The following is a 23,005-nucleotide window of genomic DNA, read 5'->3' as shown; positions in this document are numbered from 1 at the left end:
CAGTGTTTTTGTCGTGTGCGATCCGAGTATACCTTCATCTCACCAGAGCCGTCGATATCCCGGATCGCATAAATCGACGGCGGCCCCGTTCAGCTCGGTCCAGCCAGCGCAAGTGCCCCAGGGAGACCACCGGATCACCGCGCCTCAGGAGACGAGGCTGCAGCTAAGCAATCTTTCACCCTGTCTATTCTATTTAATTAAATTTCACTCTCGCCCATACCAATTTTACTATAAATGCATCAGCTCACATAGAATAAATTAAATACCTACTAACGTTAAAATTCTTTCAAATCCGCAAAAAGCACAGAGGCTTCACCTACCTGCTCGTATAACAATAGACTCGCTCGGTCCGTCTGACCCTTTTACGCCGCGCACCTTTTTACCCCAGCTCGCCGACGAGACCCTCTCTCAGCCCCTTTTTTCAGCCCCTAAACGAGTACCTGAAAAACTTCCACCATACCTACCAACCACCCATCCATCCCTCCCCCCCTACCTACCCCGACCCCCCTACCCACCGTGCAACGACATTGCACAATATTTTCAAATTAATTTTCGCGCCCTTAATAATATTTGTTTTCTACTTATTGCACAGACTAGGATTGCGCAATAATAATAATAACTCTCCCCCCCTACCTACCACGCATTAACATTGCGCAATATTTTTATTTTTTTATAAAATTTTGTAGACTTCTAAAATAAATTAATTTCGCACCCCTTAATAATCTCAAATTGCACAATTTGAATTGCGCAATATTAATATTAATATTATTATCAACCCTCCCCCCCTACCTACCGCGCCTTCACATTGCGCAATCATTTTAAACTCATCTTAGCGCCATCTATTAGCAAGCTTAAATCCCACAACATTGCACAAAATCGGATTGCGCAATTTCTCTCAATTTTCAATTTTATTCTTCTTTCTCTCTTCTTTCTTTTCCTTATCTTCTTTACTTCTTATTTTTGTCTCATCCTGGTTTACTGACTTGTCACCACTCAAAGTCTGCACAACTTAATTGCGCAATATTTAATTTAATTTTAATTTTAATATTTTTTCTCACTTTTTACTTACTACAAACATTGCACAAATTTGGATTGCGCAATCTTTAATTTTAATTTTTAATTCTAAACTTTTAATTTTTAATTCTAAACTTTTAATTAACTTAACTCTAAACCTTTAATTAATTGTCACCACTTAAAATCTGCACAACTTAATTGAGCAATATTTAATTTAATATTAATTTTAATATTTTTTCCACTTTCAACTTACTACAAACATTGCACAAATTTGGATTGCGCAATTCTTAATATTAATCTTTAATCCTAAACTTTTAATTAATTTAATTCTAAACTTTTAATTAATTCTAAACTTTTAATTTTTAATTCTTTTAATTTTTTCTCTTAATTCTTACTAAATTTTAAGTTTTACCTTCTTCTTTTTATTTCTTTCTCTCTTTCATATCTCTCTCTTTGCATTCACTTAAAATGGCTCCCGCCAAAAAGAAGAACCAAAATACAAAAAACCAACCCTCGTTGATCACTCAATTACTGGCCTTCCTTATGAACGTTCAAGTTTCACCGGCCGAAGCAGAGACCATGGACAAACTACAAACTTTTATCAAACAATGCGCACCCGCTGACATCTCCACTTCTCCTCCAGGTACATCTCCAACTTCAAGACGACAGACGAGAAGCACCTCAAGCACCTCACGAACCAGCCAACCCGCACCCCCAGAAGTCCCCGACTCCCAAAAAACCATTATCCCCAACAGCATCTTCAGCTCAGACTCTGAAGACGAAGAGGACGGCCGCTCTTATACCTCCGACTCCTCATCCTCCTCCCTCCAGGAAACGGTCCTCCCGGATAAGACCAGCCAGACTCCTAACAAATTGGAGACAATTTTAGAGGAAGAGTCACTCCTCCCGGCCAACCACTCCACTCCAAACAAACAGGACTCCTTCACACTGGCAACCTCCAGAAAGGACCGAAAAAAAAAGGCACGCGCTCTCAGCAGGAGCCTCTCCTCGAACTCCTCGAAAAGCTCGCCTTTGGCTCCCACGAGCCCTACGCTCGCTCCTCCTCAACATCCTCATCCTCAAATACAAACCCCCATTACGGCATCTCCGGCCAGATTCTCGAGTGCAAACTCTAGCGCCAGTTCCAGCGCCAGCTCGCCTCCACCCATCCCCCCCCCGGCAACCGTCAAGAAGACGCTAAAAGTCCCCCCCATAATAATCCATGATAAGGCCGCATATAGAACATTCCAAGCGGATGCCTTCCGTGCAGAAAAGCCGATACTGGAAGCAGTAGACACCATCAAGGGCATGAAAGTAACATTCCCGACAATGGAAGAGTACAGATACGCCCAAAATCACCTCCAATCCAACAAAACCTCATACAACACCTACGAGCTCCAGTCCGACAAAATGTACAAAATCGTAATCAGAGGTCTAAGCACAAACTTTTCGGAAGCAGAAATCTTAGAGGAACTCCAAATCCTCGACTACCCGGTCACCAACGTCCAAAGGATGAAAAAGGGCCAATCCAGAACCCCCATGCCCCTTGTGCTCCTGAATGTGGAGAAAACGGACAGAGGGAAAGAGGTTTACAACCTCACCTCACTCTTCCAGGTCCGCATCCAAACAGAGCCCCTCAAAAGAAAAACCTCCGCCGGGCAGTGCCACCGATGCCAGGGCTTCAACCACTCGGCCATGCACTGCCACGCACCTCCCAAGTGCGTAAAATGCGGAGGAGACCACATCTCCTCTTCATGCGCGCACACTAGAGAAATGGGCCCAGCGACCTGTGCAAACTGCCAGGGCCCTCACCCCGCCAACTACAAGTTCTGCCAAAGCCGTCCCGGCAGCCAGAACTTCCCCAGACGCCAACCGCCTCAACCTCTAATGAGCCGGCCGGTACAGCGTCCAAACGCCTGGACCACGAGAACGGCTTCCCAGGCATCCGACGCCACCCATCCCCAAGCTCAAGCTCATCCCGCTGCCACAAAGGCCCCCGTGGCAAAATCCTCAACTTCCACGCCCAACTTCATCACCCTCCCTCAGGATCATCCGCAGGTACAGCACTTATTGATGCTGTCCCAGAGGATGCAGGCCCTGACTGAGGATGTCCACTCCTCTCTACAGCTAATCTGCCCAACCCTCTATGGCCGGTAAAATAAAACCAACATCACTTCAGACCGCGATCTGGAATACTCGAGGTTCACTCCTCCAAGACAAACACGAAGTCCGACACTTCCTGCGTGACCACGACATTGACATACTGCTCGTCAATGAAACATGGCTCAAACCCTCGCACCGTATTAATATACCGAACTACACTATCCATAGAACCGACAGACTCACTAAAGGTGGCGGAACAGCCATCATCGTAAAATCACATATCGAGCACTGTTCAACACACTCTCAGCCAACCGCGCGCGTCACACGTCCGGCTATAGAATCCACCTCGATATTAGTAACCACTAAGAATTACGGCTTAGTTAAATTCATAGCTATCTACTGTCCTCCGAAACAGAAACCCACCAGGTCAGATTTTGATAACTTATTGGACACCAACAATACTCCCACAGTTATAGCCGGAGACTTCAATGCTAAGCATTCCGCTTGGAACAACCGCAGGTCAAACGCACGTGGAGTATTACTATACGATTTCATTCAATCTAGCCAATCAGTGATAGTCGCACCTCTGTCGCCCACCAACTTTCCAACCAGAGGCATGCCTAGTATTCTCGATTTTGCCATCATCCGTAATACCAACTACATCCCCATCATTCGTACGGTAGATGAACTCAACTCCGATCATAAACCGGTCTTAATGTACCTCGGGGATGCATTAGACCCATTAACTTCGACATCAGACTCCCAAAGATATAAAGTATCCTGGGAAGACTTTGCCATTCACCTGGAGGAACACCACACGATTCCATTAGATCTCTCATCAACACCTAAAATAGACTCCGCAATAGTGGAACTGACAGCCTCTATAAACGAGGCAATCAAGTCCGCTTCAACTTTGATCAGTCAGACTGATACCCACAGAATGGATATGCCTAAATCCACCAGACGTAAAATCACGGCGAGAAACCGCGCCAGGAAAATCTCCCAAATCTTGGGGGACCAGCCCTCCTTCCTCAAGTTTAAAAAACTAAGGAAAGAGGTTCGCAAACTAAACGCCACACACGCTAGTGAGACCTGGAACTCCAAACTCACAGAGCTACTTAAGGGCAGTGACCCCTTCTGGAAACTCTCTAAAGCCTTGAGGATAAAGAAATGTCCTATCACTCCCCTGAAAGCCCATAATAAAATGGTCTACACGACTGGAGAAAAACTCGAGGTATTTGCGGACAGCCTCCAAAATCAATTTAGACCCAACGAAATAGACACATCTAAAAGGTCCACCAGACGACACCTAAAATCAATTGAAGACAGGGCCAGCGCAATCATACACGATAGAATAGAGCCTCCACCACCTCCGATCATTCCAACCTCCACTCAGGAAGTTGAATATTTAATCACACGACTTAAAAATCGTTCAGCGCCAGGCAACGACGGAGTGAGCAACCTCTCCCTCAAGAATTTACCAGAGAAAGGCGTCCTCGCCTTAACAGGGATCTTAAATGCCTGCCTAGAGCTGCAATACTTTCCAGATGCCTGGAAACTTGCTGACATCATCCTCCTGCCAAAACCGGGCAAGGATCACACTCTCCCCGAAAGTCACCGGCCAATCAGCCTCCTCCCTACGATGAGCAAACTCTTAGAAAGACTCATAAATGCCAGACTTCAAATCATTATCCATGAGAAGAAACTCATACCAGACGTTCAGCACGGGTTCAGAGCCGGTCACGCCACGAACCATCAACTGCTGCGCGTAACAGAATACATAACAGACGGTTTCAATCACCATAAATCTACAGTTGGCTTGTTCTTAGATATTGCTAAGGCCTTCGATAAAGTTTGGATCGAAGGCCTCATAGTTAAACTCTCAGAGGCCGAAATCGAGCAGCCAATTATTCAAATCCTGCACTCGTTCATCACCGACAGACACTTCGCAGTCAAACTGTTCGGAGAAAGATCCTCAATCAGACCCGCAAGCGCCGGAGTCCCACAAGGCTCCGTTCTCGCTCCGTCTCTGTATAACCTCTACACAAGAGACATTCCGATCCCATCAGACACCCCTCAAGCTTCATGCATAATAGCGCAATATGCAGACGATACAGCGATCCTCTCCCGATCGCTGACTCAGGATAGAGCTACAGAACTAGTCCAAAGGTCGGCCGACCAGGTTTCCGCCTGGTGCGACAAATGGCGCATAAAGATAAACGCAGATAAGAGTCACGCCATTTGCTTCAAGCGCTTCTTTAGGAAAAAACCACCCCCTAAACGTAAGCGCAAATTTCCACACCTGGTAATGCACAAAACTAAAATCCCTTGGTCAAATATCTTGGTCTAACGCTAGACACAGCACTCAACTTTTCAAAACACATTAGCGATAAAAGACGCCAAGCCGACACAGTTTTAGCTAAGCTCAAACCCATGATAGGACATAGGAGCAAACTTGCCTATCGCAGCAAGTTGCTATTATACACAGCTATCATTCGCCCCATTATGACCTACGCGTGCCCCGTCTGGGCATTCGCCGGCCTAAAATTCATCAACAGACTGCAAATCGTACAGAACAAAACTCTCAGAGCAATCACCAATGCTCCCTGGTTCGTCAGGAACTCCACACTCCACAGCGATCTTAACTTGGAAACCCTCCAAACCCACATCCTCAAGCTCACGAAGCAATTCTACAGCTCCATCAACAACCATCCCAACACGACAATTAAAGACTTACTACATTACGACATACACGCTCACTATCAATTTGACCGACCAAGAAGGGTACTTCTACTAATGCCCCCCTCCCCTAAATAAATAAACATCCTTTTCTTCCTATATTCTTCTCTCTCTTGTATACTCTTTTCTTCTTGTACTTTTCTATGATTACAGATCCTTTGCCACTCAACCAAGACCGATCAACACCCAGGATGCCCGGAGACCCAAGAGGGCACGTCTAGTAACTCCCCCCTCCCCTAATAAAAATATCCTTCTCCTCATATACTTCTCTCTTTGTTTATTCTTTACTGCCTGTACTTCTCCATATGATTACAGATCCCATGCCACTCAACCTAGACCGACCACCACCCAAGATGTCCGGATGACCCAGGAGGGTATTTCTAATAAATCCCCCCTCCCCTAAATAAAGATCCTTTTTCCTACACCTTTTTTCTCCAATATACTCTTTTTTTTTTTTGTATTTTTATGTCTCCCTACAGATTAAAACCACAGCGGAGGGGTTTTTGGCCGGTTGTGGGCTTGCTCACCTCCGGAGTTTTTCCCCCCTCTGCGGCTCAAATTTTGATGAGCAAACGGGCTAGACCCGAAGTAACACACGATAAAGATGCGATTATGAATGCCGGTCTTATTTAGCCTTCTCTCAGTCTTCTTGGGAGCACCGGCTGGTGCGGAAGAAGATGACCCCGGCTCTGGATTCGGACTAGACGAACGCCAGACCCCACAGGCTGAACGCTGGACTCTGCAAAACCGGACAGAAGCGAGACGTGGGGTGGGGAGAGGTTGGGGGCCTGTGATGGCGGCGGTCCTTGTTGTTGTTTGTTCGGAAGAAACACTTTTTAAATATACTTACTAGAGATTCCTTCACCCAGATCCTAAACCTGGTCTCGGTCGGTCGCGAAGCCACCGAAACCGGGTCCTCTCACTCCAATCATGCTTCAATCCAGATAGATACTTCATATAAAGGGGATAGACGCTAAAAACCGTCAAGGTGGCCCAAATGAATAAGCACATACCCTAAGTAAGTAAGTATTTTATTAGAAATCGGCGAAGCTCCCGTCTGTTGCTATCAAGAATTTACTCTTTCTTAAATATGCGAATTTCCTCATGCTTTATATTACAGACGATAAATACCCTAATGTGGAACACACTAATCGAATAGTATTTCGATTCGTAAACTCATTAATAGCAAACTAATAATTATAGAATCAATTATCCGCGAGTGGCAACACTTAAAATTATAACGCAGCAACACCTACCAACGCGTTGGTATGGGTGTGCCTCTGTGCGTGTATACGAAAATGTTACCGGCTAAAAAGTATCCGGCGCACAGATTAACTCAGAAAATAACGCCTTAAAGTCTCTAGAATTCAACTTTTCGGAAATATTATTTCATTATTGTGTTCCTAATTAGGGTATTTATCGTCTGTAATATAAAGCATGAGGAAATTCGCATATTTAAGAAAGAGTAAATTCTTGATAGCAACAGACGGGAGCTTCGCCGATTTCTAATAAAATAAATTAAAATCACGACCTTTATGCAGCTGTGCGGTGTAAAGACAGCGGCTAAAAATAAGGCAATGCGGGGGAAATATTACCTCTGTGAAGAAGTAGTATTTTGCTATCTTTCGGAAATAGTAAAATATTATTTCGTATTACTATATAAGACGTAGTTTTAAGATTAAACTGTTATTATTATAAATGTAACATTGTAAAAGGTAAAGGCAACAGACAGGTTTTACGTCGTAAAATCACAAATGTTTATGTGAAGGTCGATGGATAATGATTACAGGGCCTATTATTATGTCAATAGGTACCTAGTAAGTAGTTGTAAATGCATGTAATTTAAACGCTAATCAAATCGTGCGTTTACTCCTGGCATAAGACTAAAACCGCGAGTTTATGCCGGAGATAGCTATTTAAATGCTCTAAATAAATTCATATAAAATCCATAGAATTAGATAGACGATATTTTATAACGTCAATATATCCATCCACGTGCACAGAATATATTATCTCTTGATACTTGGTCCTTCTGACAATCCAGTAAATTCTTATTAAATAAACAAGAGATATTACGCAGTACGAAATTAACGGACATAGTAGAATCTTTGGTCACCCCTTCTCAAACTCTTTGGACCAATTAGAATAAGGGAGGCTGCTATAAAAGAGGGCGCATCCGAGAGATTTTTATCAGTCTACCGGATCCTCCCTCGGGAACAAGTCTCATCTCTACTAGCAGCCTCTCTTCAAACACTCTGGACCAGTTTCACCAGTTTTCGTCGCGCATCTCTTCGCTTCTTGAACGCCGAAGTACTCCCCGGGGAGAGTTTCACATCCCGTTTACCTACGGGTGGGAAACATCTCTCGCGTTCGCAGTCATCGGTCGTCACGTATTCCTGTCTGCCGCCTTCACCTACATTTGGCCTGTAAAATTATTTACTAGACGCTACATACAAGGAAATAAAACCAAGTCATTACCGACTTTTTCAAAAGGAAACATCGTTATTATTAATAACCCCTCCACCGACTGAGCTAGGAAAATACATCAACGAAGTGCGCAGTGGCGTATCGTTGAGGGGGTGTTGTTACTAACCTAACAAATAATCTAGTATATCGGCTATTTTCAAAATGTGTTTGCCGCTGTATTTCTCATAATCGAACTGTACCGTATTTTTTAATGACATAATTCTAGATATTTTATCACAGACTAATATTTTTTGACTCTATTATGGCTTAATTTACGCAAGGTTTATCGAATTTAGAAAAAAAGCCTGCACTATCTTGCAATTTGTAGGCTTAATTAATTCAATAAAATCAAATACCTACGTATAACTGATACGCTTAGTGCGTACTATTTATATTGGATCTTAATAACCTACCTCCACCCTTCGCCACTGGAATTTGTAGTAGCGGAAAAAATAAACGGGCGGGTTTTAGTTCCAAAAATGACAGTGGAAACATAGAAGATATAAAAATTGCACAGCATGTTATTTGTTTTTGCCGTCTTAAACGGAATAATTTCGAATAAAGTCAAACCGGATCTGCTTTGGTCAATCACAATTAAAATAATACATCGATATAATATTATTATAATGGTAACATTCAATCATTTGTTATAATATAAGTTATATTATTAGAGTATACTTTCATCAATACCGATTGGAATATAACCGATTAATCTCAAACAAACTATCAAAACGAAAATTTACTTTCTACAAACGTTAGTTGTTCTATACACTCGTCATGTATTTTTTGCCTCTGCAAAACTCATTAGTGTGGTATGGTTTGCGAAAATTTTACTCCGCGTTAGTTTAATAAATACGTAGAAGTACCTAAACACAACACTTTGCAAAAAATACGTTCGCCAAAAATTATTGATTTGAAAATAAATACCTACATGCGGTTAAAATTCTGCCTTTTTTCTTTGGCGCAATAGCGAAAAAAAATGGTAGATTTTTCGTTTTCAAGTACATGTACAGGAATTATCCACATTTATAATAATATAATGCTTAAGTGTAAGAGCACGTAGGTATTATATAATTTTATATTAGATTTTCCACTTTTTTTTGACATAGGTACGCATTCAATTAAATTTCCAATAATACTGGGTGTAGCGTAATCATAATATTACAAGTTGTAATAATATATTATTTTTATTAGTTTTACAACAAGCATTCTGCAACCCCGGTTCTATAACCTATGTAGAATGGTGTCGGATTCTTCTGGCAGTGAAGTTGGTTTATTTATGTGTTGGTATCGTTTAAAAGTATTTATAAGCTGTCTCACGTTATTGCTAGAGTTGGATTTCGGGAATTCTCGAGAATTTTTCGAGATTTTCCATCCCGAATCTCGAGAATTGAAATTTTCAACATTTCGGGAAATTCCGGATCTCGAAAATCTTTTCTCGGGATTCTGGATTTCTTCATTATCAAATATTTTTTGAAAAAACGATTTTCTATAGGAAAATAGTGGACAGAAAACACAAAACGTTCAAGGACTGATCGAAACGTTTCACACAATTAAGCCAACGTCGACTCAAAATGAGCGCAATTTTTGCAATATCAGGGAATTTTGTGTCTTAAAAGCGTACGCGATTGTCAGACGCAGCGATTGACGGTCTGTGTTTTTTGAAAAAATATTTTAATAAAGAATGTTTTGAATTCTTTTTGTTTCCCTACGTCTATTTTGTTTGTCTTCTTAGATAAATTAAAGAAAACATATTTTTTGGAATTTGTCTATTTTTACACTGATTTTAGGATTTTTACAGGTTTTTTTTACATTTCCCGATTTCTCGAGAATTCAAAATTTCATCATTTCGGTACATCCCGAATCTCGAGATTGAGATTTCCTCGGGAAATACCCATCTCTAGTTATTGCTATTACTTACGTCTTTATTAGCTGGTTTATTATCATCAGTCGGGTGCATTTATGAAGGGATAGAGCGAATCTGATTTGATAATCTTAGTATTGTTTTAAAATTGTTAAACACGATTTAGTTAGTACTTTAGGTGGAGTATGATCGAAAAGTCATATTATAGTGTTTAGACAAAACTATTCTTTTGGTGAAATAAAAACGCACTCTCTGGTGAAAAACATGATATGAAAAAAAATGTTGGTTCCATCAGGAATTGCTTTAAGGGGGATCCTTATACTAACAGAGGCACCTAGCTAGTTTATCTTTCACTTAAAAAAAAACTTTTTTAATTTTTTCAGATACATATTTATTAATTAATACAGTTGAAATTGTAAATTATCAAAAAAATGAGTCAAATTGCAAGCTTCGTATTTTTCCACTAGGTGCCTCTGCTGGCATGCCTCTCCCCCTTAAGAACTGTTTGGCATATCAACGATCAACATAGTGGACAATTTGGACAACACTAATGGCGAAGAAAGTATGACGGATATGGATGACGCCAAAATAATTTATTAATTAATTAGTTTTATTTATCATATATCCAATATGTTTCCACTCACACATACCTCATTTGAAGCTGATTTTAGAAGAAATACAATGTTAAAATAATAAAATTATTTCTTGTTAGAAATTTCATATGCACCCTGTTTACCAATACTTTAAAATGACACTAACACCGTTCCAAAGTGATTTGGTCATGGCCGCAATGCCAGAAGAATCCGGCATCATTATATCTGACATGTGTTTTTCGCGTATTATTTATTATACACCTGAATGAAAGATTGGAATAATGGCTAATCGATAGGTTATGTTAATGTTACAGCATGAGTTTCAACTGTATGGAAAAAAATAAAAAAACATGTAAAAACAGATGTAAAACGTAATTACTCATTCAACCAATTTAACAAATATAAAATACGTTCATTGTTATATCATCATCAAATATAAATAATATTTCAGTCTTTGTTTATGGTATCAGGAATTATGAGTGTCTAAAAATAACTCTAATTATTCGCATCTATCAAAAAACTCTCCGCATCATATCAAGCCTTAATCAGACGAATCACGTAAGTTTGACGTGGAACATTTTCATTTTTATGGAAATGTTTCAGAACCAGTTACATAAGACTGGGATCGTCACGTACTCAATGGTTATTTGGCTGAATTAAATTGTCTTTAACCACCGCGGAGAAACAGAAAATAAAATAATAAAACATACAGCACAAACCTGATCTTTACGCTAATAAAAACGCCGAATTCACGCCTTAATCTGCTGTCTTTAAGCAACGCATGTCCTGTTTAGTCTCACGAGACGTCACTGATTTTTAACATTGTTTCATGATAGTTAAGCGTTTGATCTGTAAAATCTAAATATACATTAGTAAAAAAATGTGAAGTAAGTATTTTGATTCGTTTAGACTAGCGTAGACGTATGGAGAAAATCAAGGTTCACAATTTTTTACATCAGATAATGACAACAAATAAACATACCTGGCAATTCACAGATGAATGATGCAACCTGTGGTCCTCCGCAGCTCAGAGCATCCCAACGATAGTCTCTTGCCGGATCCAATGCGGCGCAAAGAGGCGCTCGACCGTCACTGGGTGCAGCACCCCAATAGCCTTCACCGGTCAATGGTTTGTAATCCCTGATAACGAAAAATAATATGATATAAAAATATGTTCGTTTCAACTCCGGAAATCTACACTGTTGTAAGGGTCAAAATTAGTGCCTTACGCCAAGCGTATTATATTAACGTCCCTTCCTCCAAATTTCTAAATAATGAAGGTGCACTGTGGACATTATGTTATTCAATACCTATTTAATAATATAATCAACAGTGTTGTCTCAACGAAAAAATAATTTTGGGCCATTTTTCTAGCCTCAAGTTTACAGAGCGAACACTTCTTATTATTTAAAAATACAATGCTAAGTAATTCTAAATTATATAAAATGGGTATGAATTTTTCAATTAACATGTTAAGTACATAATCTTAATTGTGAATAATAATTGTGATGCTTTTTTAATACAAAAAAGGAATTTATCAAATTTATTTCATTTTCAATCTCAAATGCATGGAAAGAGAACATGATCTATAAATGGCGTATGCACATATGAAACAAAACACATAAAATACACTAGTATAACAGAGCACATAGAATAATAATAATAAATATTCCAGTAAGGTACGAGTACAATACACAACAAAATACAATTTATCGTTAGATTTGAAACAAAAAAGAAGAAAAATAACAATAACGTAAAAACAGCATATCGACTTATGAAAACAAGTTGAGTAAGTAGACAATCATTTAATGCAGTATTTGAGCGCTTGAACGAAAGTATTGAACATGTCAATATAACTGTTAAAAAGAGAATGAATCCTTGGCTTTGAAGAATAAACAGAGAAGTTGGCTTAAAAAAATATACTGAATGATTCGAATTTACGGAATTATCGAAAATTGAATTTACGGTTTTAAACATAACCAAAAGGTCAGCTTTTTGGCAGAGTTATCTCTAACAAATTACTATACTTAGATAGTAAATTCAGCTGGAATACTAAGTTTAAAGTCATAAATAATTACTACAAAGAAATCTCAAAAAAATTGAAATTAAATATGGAAAATATTCATGATTTTCTATGATACAATGTAATATTTAATAACCTAAAAGCTAACAATATCATATAAAAGAAATAATAATACATAACATTAATAATACTAGGCACATATAAATACATATCAGTTTCACGAACATATGTTACGCAGGGTATGTCTGCACACCTACCCTCAAATTTAGAAATAATGAGGGTGCAATGTGGTATATAATATCGTTTTCCAATATAAAATTGAATATTTGGTATAATCAAAATCTTTCTACAACGAAAAAAAAATGCTATGTTCATTTTTCAAGCCGTCATTTTTTTATGTGGTCGTTTAAGCGACCTTCAACTGAGATCGGTTCTTAAAAAAATCTACCTACACAAGGCTGACTAACAATACATTAGATATCTACATATTATATTATAAAACGCAAATTTTTCAATTTCTATGTTAAGGGCCCAGGTGTCGTATAGCGGTAGAAAATAAATAATTTGGGTTATATTTGGAATTTTAGTCAAAACAATCTGTAAACCAGGCATGTCCATCCCCAGTCCGTGGGCCGCGTATGACTATAGGAAGCTATTCATGTGCTTCTAGTTTTAAAAATTTAGTTTTTTTACTTTATTTCAAAAATCTTACGTGGGAAAATATTTTTTTGGGTGGAATTGATCACATGATTATACTGAAGATTTTTTTGATAGAAGAAAAGCTAAAAAAACTGTCGACCCCTGTATAGATTTTCTGTATGTTTCAAAAGAATCAAAACTCACTGTAGCGTACAGAAGTCAAAAGGGTGGACACCAGTGCTCAAAATTGAAAATTTTACGAACCAGAGCGCTAAATATTTTTCCAAAAATATTAACGGAGTTATCTACTTAATTTTATTTACATTTCATAAAAATAAGTGTGTTAATTTTTGTATTATTATATGGCTTATCTAACTCAGATGGTCAAATTATTTTTTCCACGAGACGGAGCGATATTTTTGGGGACTTCATGAACCGGAACGTCGTTACCATGTGCTCTGGTCTATTTAGAGCTCTGGTGGACACCCACTATGCTATATATTTTATAGTAAATATGTATATGTCATTATGATAATTTGTCTTTTCTCATGCTAGAAGTCGACTTTGATAATCACATAATATATATTAATACCACGTGCATATTATAAACGTCGTCATTTTAAATTGAGAATAAAGCCATATTTTGGTAGACATGGTCAAATATCATTGAAGATATTGCAGTATTTTGCATTATGTCTTTGACACGATATTTGTAATTTAAAATGGTTTAATATAACATTATCTTATGATCACATATTTCCCATTTAAAAGATTAACAAGATAAAAAGAACTTTTTATATACCACATTTTTAAATTTTCTGTTGAATCATTTAATTATTAATTCAATGTATTATTAATTCAACAATTAATTCCATGTATTAATAATTTAGGACAGATGAGGCAATTGTCAACAAATCATTTTTTTGCTATTTTGCAACAAACAAACAAATATAGAATACTGAAATGTCATTTTGATTTCGATAGTAACGCACGTATATATTAATAATTTAGTTGCTAGGACCACCCCCTTAGCAACCAATAATAGTGGATTGGATTACGGATTTCTTCCGAAATAACTTTTCATACAAAACAGAATTAACTGAAAATGAATTCAATTCTACTTAAAGATAGCTAAAAGTATTAAAAGAATGCATTGGCATCGTGTTCTGATATATTCTAAAAGTTTAAAATGTCTAGCTAGTCGGAAAGTTAGTGAAAATCGATTGCAAGATTTGTACTGGATAAACAACCACCGGACAAACAAGAATACGGGGTAAAAAAAACGTGGTAATAAAATACAATAAGTGGGTACTACTATGTATTGGGGGGCTTCAGAAAAACGTTGAATTAAAAAGGTTCAACGCTGATGTCAAGAAATAATAAGAAAATGTGATGAGAAATAAATGGCTGTGTAACGTGTAAGGGCGTTTCAGGCAATAATGAATTGTTTCGTAAAAGCAAGCAACATTTGCTAGAATAGTCGTATTAAGGGGGGACATGCTCGTCGAAGGTCAAAATTGAGTTTTTATTGTATTTTCAAACCATGATCCTGGACACTCCTTAAACGTTGTAGATAATCTATTTATATAATTTTGAAGCCTTATTATCCTTTATAGTTATTTTAAACATTTGATGACTGCATGAAGTATTTTTGTTACATAAAATAGTATTCTTTTAAACCTCTCGCTCTAATGTTTTAGAATATAGTCATATTTCGGTACATAACTGTGCAGTGGTGTTAAGATTTTTTACATTTATTAATTTTTAAACGCATTTATAAAACCATTAGCATAATTTATTTTGAGATAATTTTTGTAAAATATTCACGATAAAAAATTATATTGATAATCTCTGTGATCCCAAATTTGACAAGAATTAGGCATTTTATTATTAAAAAAATCGGCAAGATTAACACATTTGAAGATGATTCTAAAGATATTTATTATAAGCTATGTCTTTGACCATTCAAGTGTGATAAACATCTTATGAATAATGATTGCTTTATAATAATTATTGACCTAAGAATAAGGTAGTGTTTTTTTGAAATACGCCATTTCTTTTGTCATTCCCCAGTGGTTAAGCTACAACATACGGCCGTAGCCATAAATTGACAAACTATAATTGAAGTAAAGAGTAAAATGATATTGACGCGCGTGTTTGAACATGTACCGTTTAAAAAAAAATAAAAAAAAATTCGGTTAGGTACATGTTCAAACACGCGCGTTAACATAATTTTACTTCCTACTTTAATTATAGTTTGTCATTTTATGGCTACGGCCGTATGTTGTAGCTTAACCACTAGGGAATGACAAAAGAAATGGCGTATTTCAAAAAAACACTACCTTATTCTTAGGTCAATAATTATTATAAAGCAATCATTATTCATAATATTTTTATCACACTTGAATGGTCAAAGACATAGCTTATAATAAATATCTTTAGAATCATCTTCAAATGTGTTAATCTTGCCGATTTTTTGAATAATAAAATGCCTAATTCTTGTCAAATTTGGGATCACAGAGATTATCAAAATAATTTTTTATCGTGAATATTTTACAAAAATTATCTCGTAATAAATTATACTAATGGTTTTATAAATGCGTTTAAAAATTAATAAATGTAAAAAATCTTAACACCACTGCACAGTTCTGTACCGAAATATGACTATATTCTAAAACATTAGAGCGAGAGGTTTAAAAGAATACTATTTTATGTAACAAAAATACTTCATGCAGTCATCAAATGTTTAAAATAACTATAAAGGATAATAAGGCTTCAAAATTATATAAATAGATTATCTACAACGTTTAAGGAGTGTCCAGGATCATGGTTTGAAAATACAATAAAAACTCAATTTTGACCTTCGACGAGCATGTCCCCCCTTAAGGCGATTACTTCGGACAAGATAGAACTAAATTGCAAATTAGACTTTTCGTTATAACACAATTAGGCCGGAAAATTTGAACGAGGAGACATCCAAAAAAGTAATTCGCTACAATTCAATTATAAGAGAGTTACCCGTTATACTATTTTTGTACTACAGAGAAAATGTGAATTTATCTAAATAAGAATAATAAATTAAGATTTTTTGTTGCAGTCACCTTTATCATCTCTATACCAATTTCTTAACAGACTTTATTTTTGCTTCTTCGTCGGTACTTTATGATAAGGATTGTGAACCATATGATTTGACCATCTGAAGCGACTCCACGGTTCGCAAATATAGAAAATGGAGAGTTCGGAAAAGACAAGCAAAATATGATGTTGTCTTTTTCATGTTTATCAGGAAAGTACTGAAAATGTAACAAAAGCCAACTTCAAGTCCCGTACGAACGTTTTTTTAAGTTAACCATCGACTACTTCACTTCAACAGGCATTAGTATCATTAGTATGTATAAAGTAGGAATAATGATTAAGTATACTGACATTGTATATTGTACAAGTAGGTACTAATGGCACTATCTACATAATGTTGTACTTCTAGTTGTTTCAGCGGAATAAAAATCACCCTTTCTTCAACATTAAGGCCCTCCTCCCACGGCGCAACTGAAATCTGGCGGAACTGGTTGGTGATGGTACTCATAAACTGACCAATGTGATGCTTCGCACACGGCGCTATTGAAGCCACTTGAAATAATAATTACATAACCTCAAACTGTCAAACTGGACCATCAGCTGTTTTGTACAAAAACCGACAACACGCACGCTGCTGCGTTTACTTGAATAGAATTATACCCCGTTTACACGTGCATGGATGTACTGTGCACAGTAAGAAAATGTATGGGGAAACATGTATTATCCTGCAGTTGGCAAGATTGTGTGCATAAATCAAACAAGATTGGAAGATTCCAATTGTGATGATTTATTGCGCGCAAGTAAGATTAATTTCGATCTGCGCCTGCGCAGTAGAGCGATAGGGGAGAACATGCCGGTAAAAAACGAACTACTCATTTTGAGCTCCGATTTTCAATACGACCTGTCAGATAGTAGTATAAAATGAGAACCTAGCGTCTCGCTTACTCTTGAAGAATGAGATTGGAGAGACAGTCAGCACTTTTACGTGTAAACAGTTGTCATGACAGTTTAAAATAAGCAAAATTGCCGACAGTTATTCCATGCACGTGTACAGGCGTCATTTGATTATTTCAATGTTGCTTATCTTGTACTTTTGACGTCTTGGGTTGTTAATAGTTTTTATAGCATGATACTTGTTCGCAGTGCTACCAATTTTGGTAAGAAAATATGATTTTTCACCGAATCTAATGATGTTCGTTCCACTGTTTTACGGTGACTGGAAACTTGAGAGACCGCGCGACTAGCATGTCGCGTCTCTTCGCGACCATTTTGAAACTGAGAGATTCCAGTCTCGCCGTCAGCGAGCCGCCATTGAAATACATTAGCTAGATACTGGTTGGAATTTTAGTTTCAGTCCCGTCGGACTTCAGTTGCTCCGTGGGAGGAGGGCCTAAGGACTTGACATCAGATTTAAGTAATTTTATACAAGCTGGAATCATTAGTTTTTTTAAGTGTACCTACGTGTACGTAGAATGATATTTTATTGTTTTGTTGTCTTCGAATATATGAATAACGAACACATATTATATTTGTGTGGAAATTACCCTTTTTTCTATGTGGTAACGCAAAGTGTATTTCCCGTTAATATAATATGTGTATATACATTGGATATACATTGGATTAGTGTTTTCAGTTATCATAATTTTTTTCCGTTCACACAATTTTTATGATAAACACTGTTGAGATCTCTTCATATTATGGAGATCTGGAGCGATAATCTTTTAAACATGTACAATAAAGAAAGTTTTAGTATTTATAATTATTTATATACGACACATGTCTTCAATATTTATTAGGTACATATTTTAATAACGATTTTGTTTGTAGAAAAAATTTACATATAATCGTAGTGCTTAACCAGCGGTCCGCGAGTCGCATAGGAACAAAATATTAGCATTTCGTAATAACTAAGTACCTAAAATATGGTAAATTTATTTTATCTGTTGATAAAAAAATTATTGTGTTACAACCAAGTCCGAGCATATATCGATTAAAAATCCGGTAACTTTTAGCAAGAAATTGGCAGGATAGGAGATGAGTTAGTGCGTTTAGAAAATATGTAACAATAGTAAGTAGTACAATGGGTTCAGCATTATTGATTTTTGTAAATTTGCTTAAATATTCTGGAAAACTATTTGATAGTATTTCTGTGTAGAAACACTTATGATTGGTTGACAAGAAATGATTGGGGAAAATATTGGGGTGGTGTTTCTCCTAGCACAGTGGTCGGCAAACTCATTAGTCAACAGAGCCAAATATTAACAGTACAGTGATTGAGATTTATTTTTCTTAAACATAAATTATATAATATGTAGGTACACTGTTTATTAATTTAATAAAACTTGATATCATACGCAATAATGATCTTATTTATTGATAAAAATTAAATTGTAAGTATGGTATCCATTAAATTAAATCATGACAATGACTGACAAACCCTCAATGTGAATAATGGTCTTGCATCTCCTTGGAAAGTTTAAGAAGTCAAGTTTGCATGTTGTTGTTTTTAATTTTTAGCACGATTTCAGGTTTTCATCAATAAAACGACTTCTCAATTTACTCTTGAATAATTCCTCTCTTAGAAATCACTTTACTAACCACAAAACTTGCAATACCATTAACATTGTTGGAAGATTATATTCAGTAATTAAATACAGAACTTGATTTCTCTTGACTCATCTAAAGTTCCTCAACTGCTTTCTTCCTTGCATCACCGACAGGATATTTAGTGCTAAATGACGTGACAGGGCGTGTGTTGTTGTAAAGTGTCTCTCCAAATTTGACTTCATGTTATGCGCCAATTTTTCCCGACGAATAATACAGCTCGGTAGCCAGGACATTTAAGTTTTGAATAAATGCGAAAGTCTGGGTCCATTCAACTTTAAATTCACGGTTTTCGTCTTCCGTTTTTCTTTTCTTCTTCTTTGTAGCCAAGTCAAATAGGGCAGAGGGCATTTGTGTCAGAGCCGCACTCAAGGGGCCAAAGAGCCGCACGTGGCTCGCGAGCCACGGTTTGCCGACTACTGTCCTAGCAAAATACCACGATAACATATTTATCGCATAATACTGCATTATACACCAGCTAAATTTGGTGGAAACAATATGACTTTTCACTTTTAGAAGAAATCAAAACATTGTTAATAAAACGATGACCATTGATGCAAGAATGCAATGTAAGTGATCTTACTAGAGCTGGCATTGACTTCATCTTGCAAGTATGTAAATTCTGTAGAGTGGAAATGTGGATTTGGTACGTAATATGTACTAATAATAATTATTGTTCTTCATACTGCCTGATAACATTTAGGAAACGGATTAATAATTTGGACGCTGAAGACGCACCTGGCGCGTAATGACCTGGCGACCGATCGATGTAATTAACGTGCATTTTAAAGGTGGTAATTAAAAAAATATTATCTAGTCAGCAGCGAATTAGTTAAGTCTGACGAAAGGTTGTTCGTGACTGATTTAGAATATTTATTTTTAACTTACAGGAAAGAAAGTACGTAGTAAAAATTAATATAAAAAATAAGTTTTCTCGCTAATATTTCACCGTTGGATTTCAGCTTTTGCACTGAGTTTTATCGAACAGCTTCTACCCGCTTTAACGAATAAAATTCTAGGAAGGAAACTTCACCTTTTGATATTCTATTTAGTTCAAACGGCTTCTTTGCTACAGATGTGGAGAGCGATGCTCCAAAGAAATATCAAAGTTCACCTCATACTTTATTCACCTGCAACCGTTATATTATAATATTATGTATACTTATTACATGGTTCTTTTACGTTAGACCTACCGCTACTAGGAAATATTTTGTAATCAATTTATGCGCTTATTTTGATGGCTTTACCTGTCTTAAATATTCTTTCAAGTTTTTCGAAAAAAGTTAAATTTTGCTTTGATCAAAGCAGAACGAATATATTTCAAGCTGTGCATGCTAATATGATAGTCAATATTAGACTTTTGGTCATCGTTCAATGTAAGGTACTGGAATTTTACAGGAATATAGCATTAAATCACCTTATTGACACAAATATTTATTACAAATGAGGAGGTTTTAAGACGGATATACAAGGTACTATGAGAACTTATCAAGAACAATAAGTCTGCATACTTCAGCTATAATTTCCGCAATAAGAATTACCCATGATTTAGTCCAGTTGATAATGCTGGAAAAAATAGAACACAATAAATGAGTAGGCATAATGTGATTATCTTGGCTACGCAGCTTCCATAAGTGGCTTAATTTCCAAGGCATTAGTGAGCCTAAAATAGGGAGATGTATTGTATTTTGGTCGTCAACCTTCAATGGAAGACGGTACTAAAATAAGAAAGAAAACTTCAATAATACAAATAATGACGTATTTATGGGTAAATTCCATAATTCGATCTTCGACTACAAAATCTCGACCGACATGATTGCGTTGTAATAGTTATTAAGCGAGCAGATATAAATTTAGTATTGTAGGCAGTGTTGCCATCTTTTTCTATGTTGATTATAGTACAAAAGGGTAAAAATTATAGTATTTCTGAAAAAACTATAGTATAGGAACATTTTTCGTCTCGAATCCTTCAAAATTATAGTATTGTGTTATTTGCGCAAACTTATAGTATTTTACATTTTTCGCGGATTCAAAATTATAGTACTGTACTATAATTATTATAGTACGGTTGGCAACACTGATTGTAGGTATAATGTCCCAAATTTGAGTGACACAGAGTAGAGCTTCAAAGGAAATGAAATGTGCCCTGGTATTGGTGAGTGAAAAACGTATACATGTAGATGATATATAAAATTATAGCTAAAGAATAAATTGAGAAATGTTATACTAATTTCGAATCTGCATTCGCATGGGTTTATTTAGCCAACATGGAGTTGCGTAATAAGTCAAGGCTGTATTATGTGAGGACTTAATGTCGTTTGGTCAACGCTTTCATGCTGCCTGGTACTCCTGCATGCCAGTAAGACATGGTATCTTACCAGGCTCCAAAAAGTCTCGACTTTTGAGCTTTGAGAATCTCCGAAATCTCTCCGGCAGCTCTCGGTGATTTAAATAGTCATGAAGAGACGCTTCACATGGCTGAATGCCGCCAGAGAATGCGACACTGTAATATTGTGGCACAATCTCAAGAGTTCCATCGCCATGGCCGACCCTCCATCACCCTGCAGCAGTACTATAAAAGCGATTTACTCTACGCAGGTTGCACATGGCAGAAGGCACGAAAAGTGGCGGTACCCTGTGTTTGCTCTATGTCCTATGCTGGGGCGTGACAGGGTGAAAAGTAAGTACTATACTTTCATAAAAGTAGCCCTCTAAAATGTATTTACTAGGTATATACGTCAGATTGATTGCATATAAAATTCATTTATATATATTTTTTTCAGTTTAGAATATCAATCGTGTATGGTATTCTCCCAATGATAACATATCTATTATATACATAGATGTTATTTAATTATTATGTATATTATATACTTACGTCCAACTAAAGCCTCCTTCCTCGTTACTTTTGATGAGACCAATCCAGACGTTTGACATTATATCCAATTCTTTCAGATAAGCTCTCGCTGCATCATATTGGGCCGTTGTGTCCACTGTAACAAAATAAAATCGCATATTAATCTACAGGAAACATGATTGTTTATAATAATTTTTTTGTAGTTGATAATAATATTATTATCAACTAGAAAAAAAATACCAGGTGTCAGTGCAACACAAATTATTTTCAATCTCTTTAATTTGAATCAAGATTCTTATAGAAATTGACATTTTCAGAGATATATGTTTCCTGTCCGAAACCTTAGTTATTTATACTTTTTCGTCAATCTGTCACACATCAATTGCAATATCGTTTAAATACTTTTTATATACTCGATATTCTAGTCACTTTAATACTTTGGACGCTGAAGACGCACATGCGCGTAATGACCAGGCGGCCGATCGATGTAATTAACGTGCATTTTAAAGGTGCTAATTAAAAAGTCATTATCTACTCAGCAGCGAATGCGTTAAGTATCTATCAAACAATTTTGAGAGTATCATTCTATCTTTCATGACCCGATTTAAAAAAAGATGATTCCTTTATTTGTGTCAGTTCACTCCGCGATCCGCAGCCACTACCATGTCCGAGCTAGGGATCCTGTTTGCCAGCCTCCCGATTGGCAAAGCCCCGGGGCTTGACTGCATAGATAACGCGCTAGCGAGAAGGGCGTGGTCTCTTGCCTCACACGAGATCACGCAACTCTACAAAGAATGCATGAGTAGTGGTATATTCCCCGACTGCTGGAAAAAGGGTCATCTCACGGTGATCCCCAAAGCCGGCAGTCGCCCTCCTTGTGACCCGAAAGCGTATAGACCGATTACGCTCCTTCCCGTCTTCGGGAAGATATTGGAAAGATTGATAAACAGCAGGATTGAGTCCCACCTGTCGGAAAACTGTCCAATCTCGCAAAGACAATTTGGGTTTAGACCCGGAAAGTCCACCGA

At 37.1% G+C, this 23,005-nt stretch overlaps 1 protein-coding gene across 2 annotated transcripts in view; it reads right to left on the bottom strand.

The window, feature by feature from the left end:
• LOC147066339 (uncharacterized) overlaps positions 1-23,005 on the bottom strand; it is a 615,499-nt gene that overhangs the window by 42,827 nt on the left and 549,667 nt on the right. For both annotated transcript variants that reach the window (XM_085956118.1, XM_085956117.1), the window contains exons 3-4: positions 21,999-22,113; positions 11,762-11,919 (exon numbers count right to left, since the gene is read on the bottom strand). In XM_085956118.1, coding sequence (XP_085812244.1) covers positions 11,762-11,919; positions 21,999-22,057 — 217 coding nt within the window. In that variant the 5' untranslated portion in view covers positions 22,058-22,113. The remainder of the gene's footprint in view (positions 1-11,761; positions 11,920-21,998; positions 22,114-23,005) is intronic.

The sequence above is a fragment of the Rhyacophila brunnea genome, unplaced genomic scaffold (assembly GCF_057557595.1).
Source record: "Rhyacophila brunnea isolate RB1 unplaced genomic scaffold, BYU_Rbru_1.0 scaffold_5, whole genome shotgun sequence".
In the NCBI taxonomy this organism is placed as follows: Eukaryota; Metazoa; Arthropoda; class Insecta; order Trichoptera; family Rhyacophilidae; genus Rhyacophila; species Rhyacophila brunnea.
Note: the sequence above shows the minus strand (reverse complement) of the source record. Positions and strands in the feature narration are given on the sequence as shown.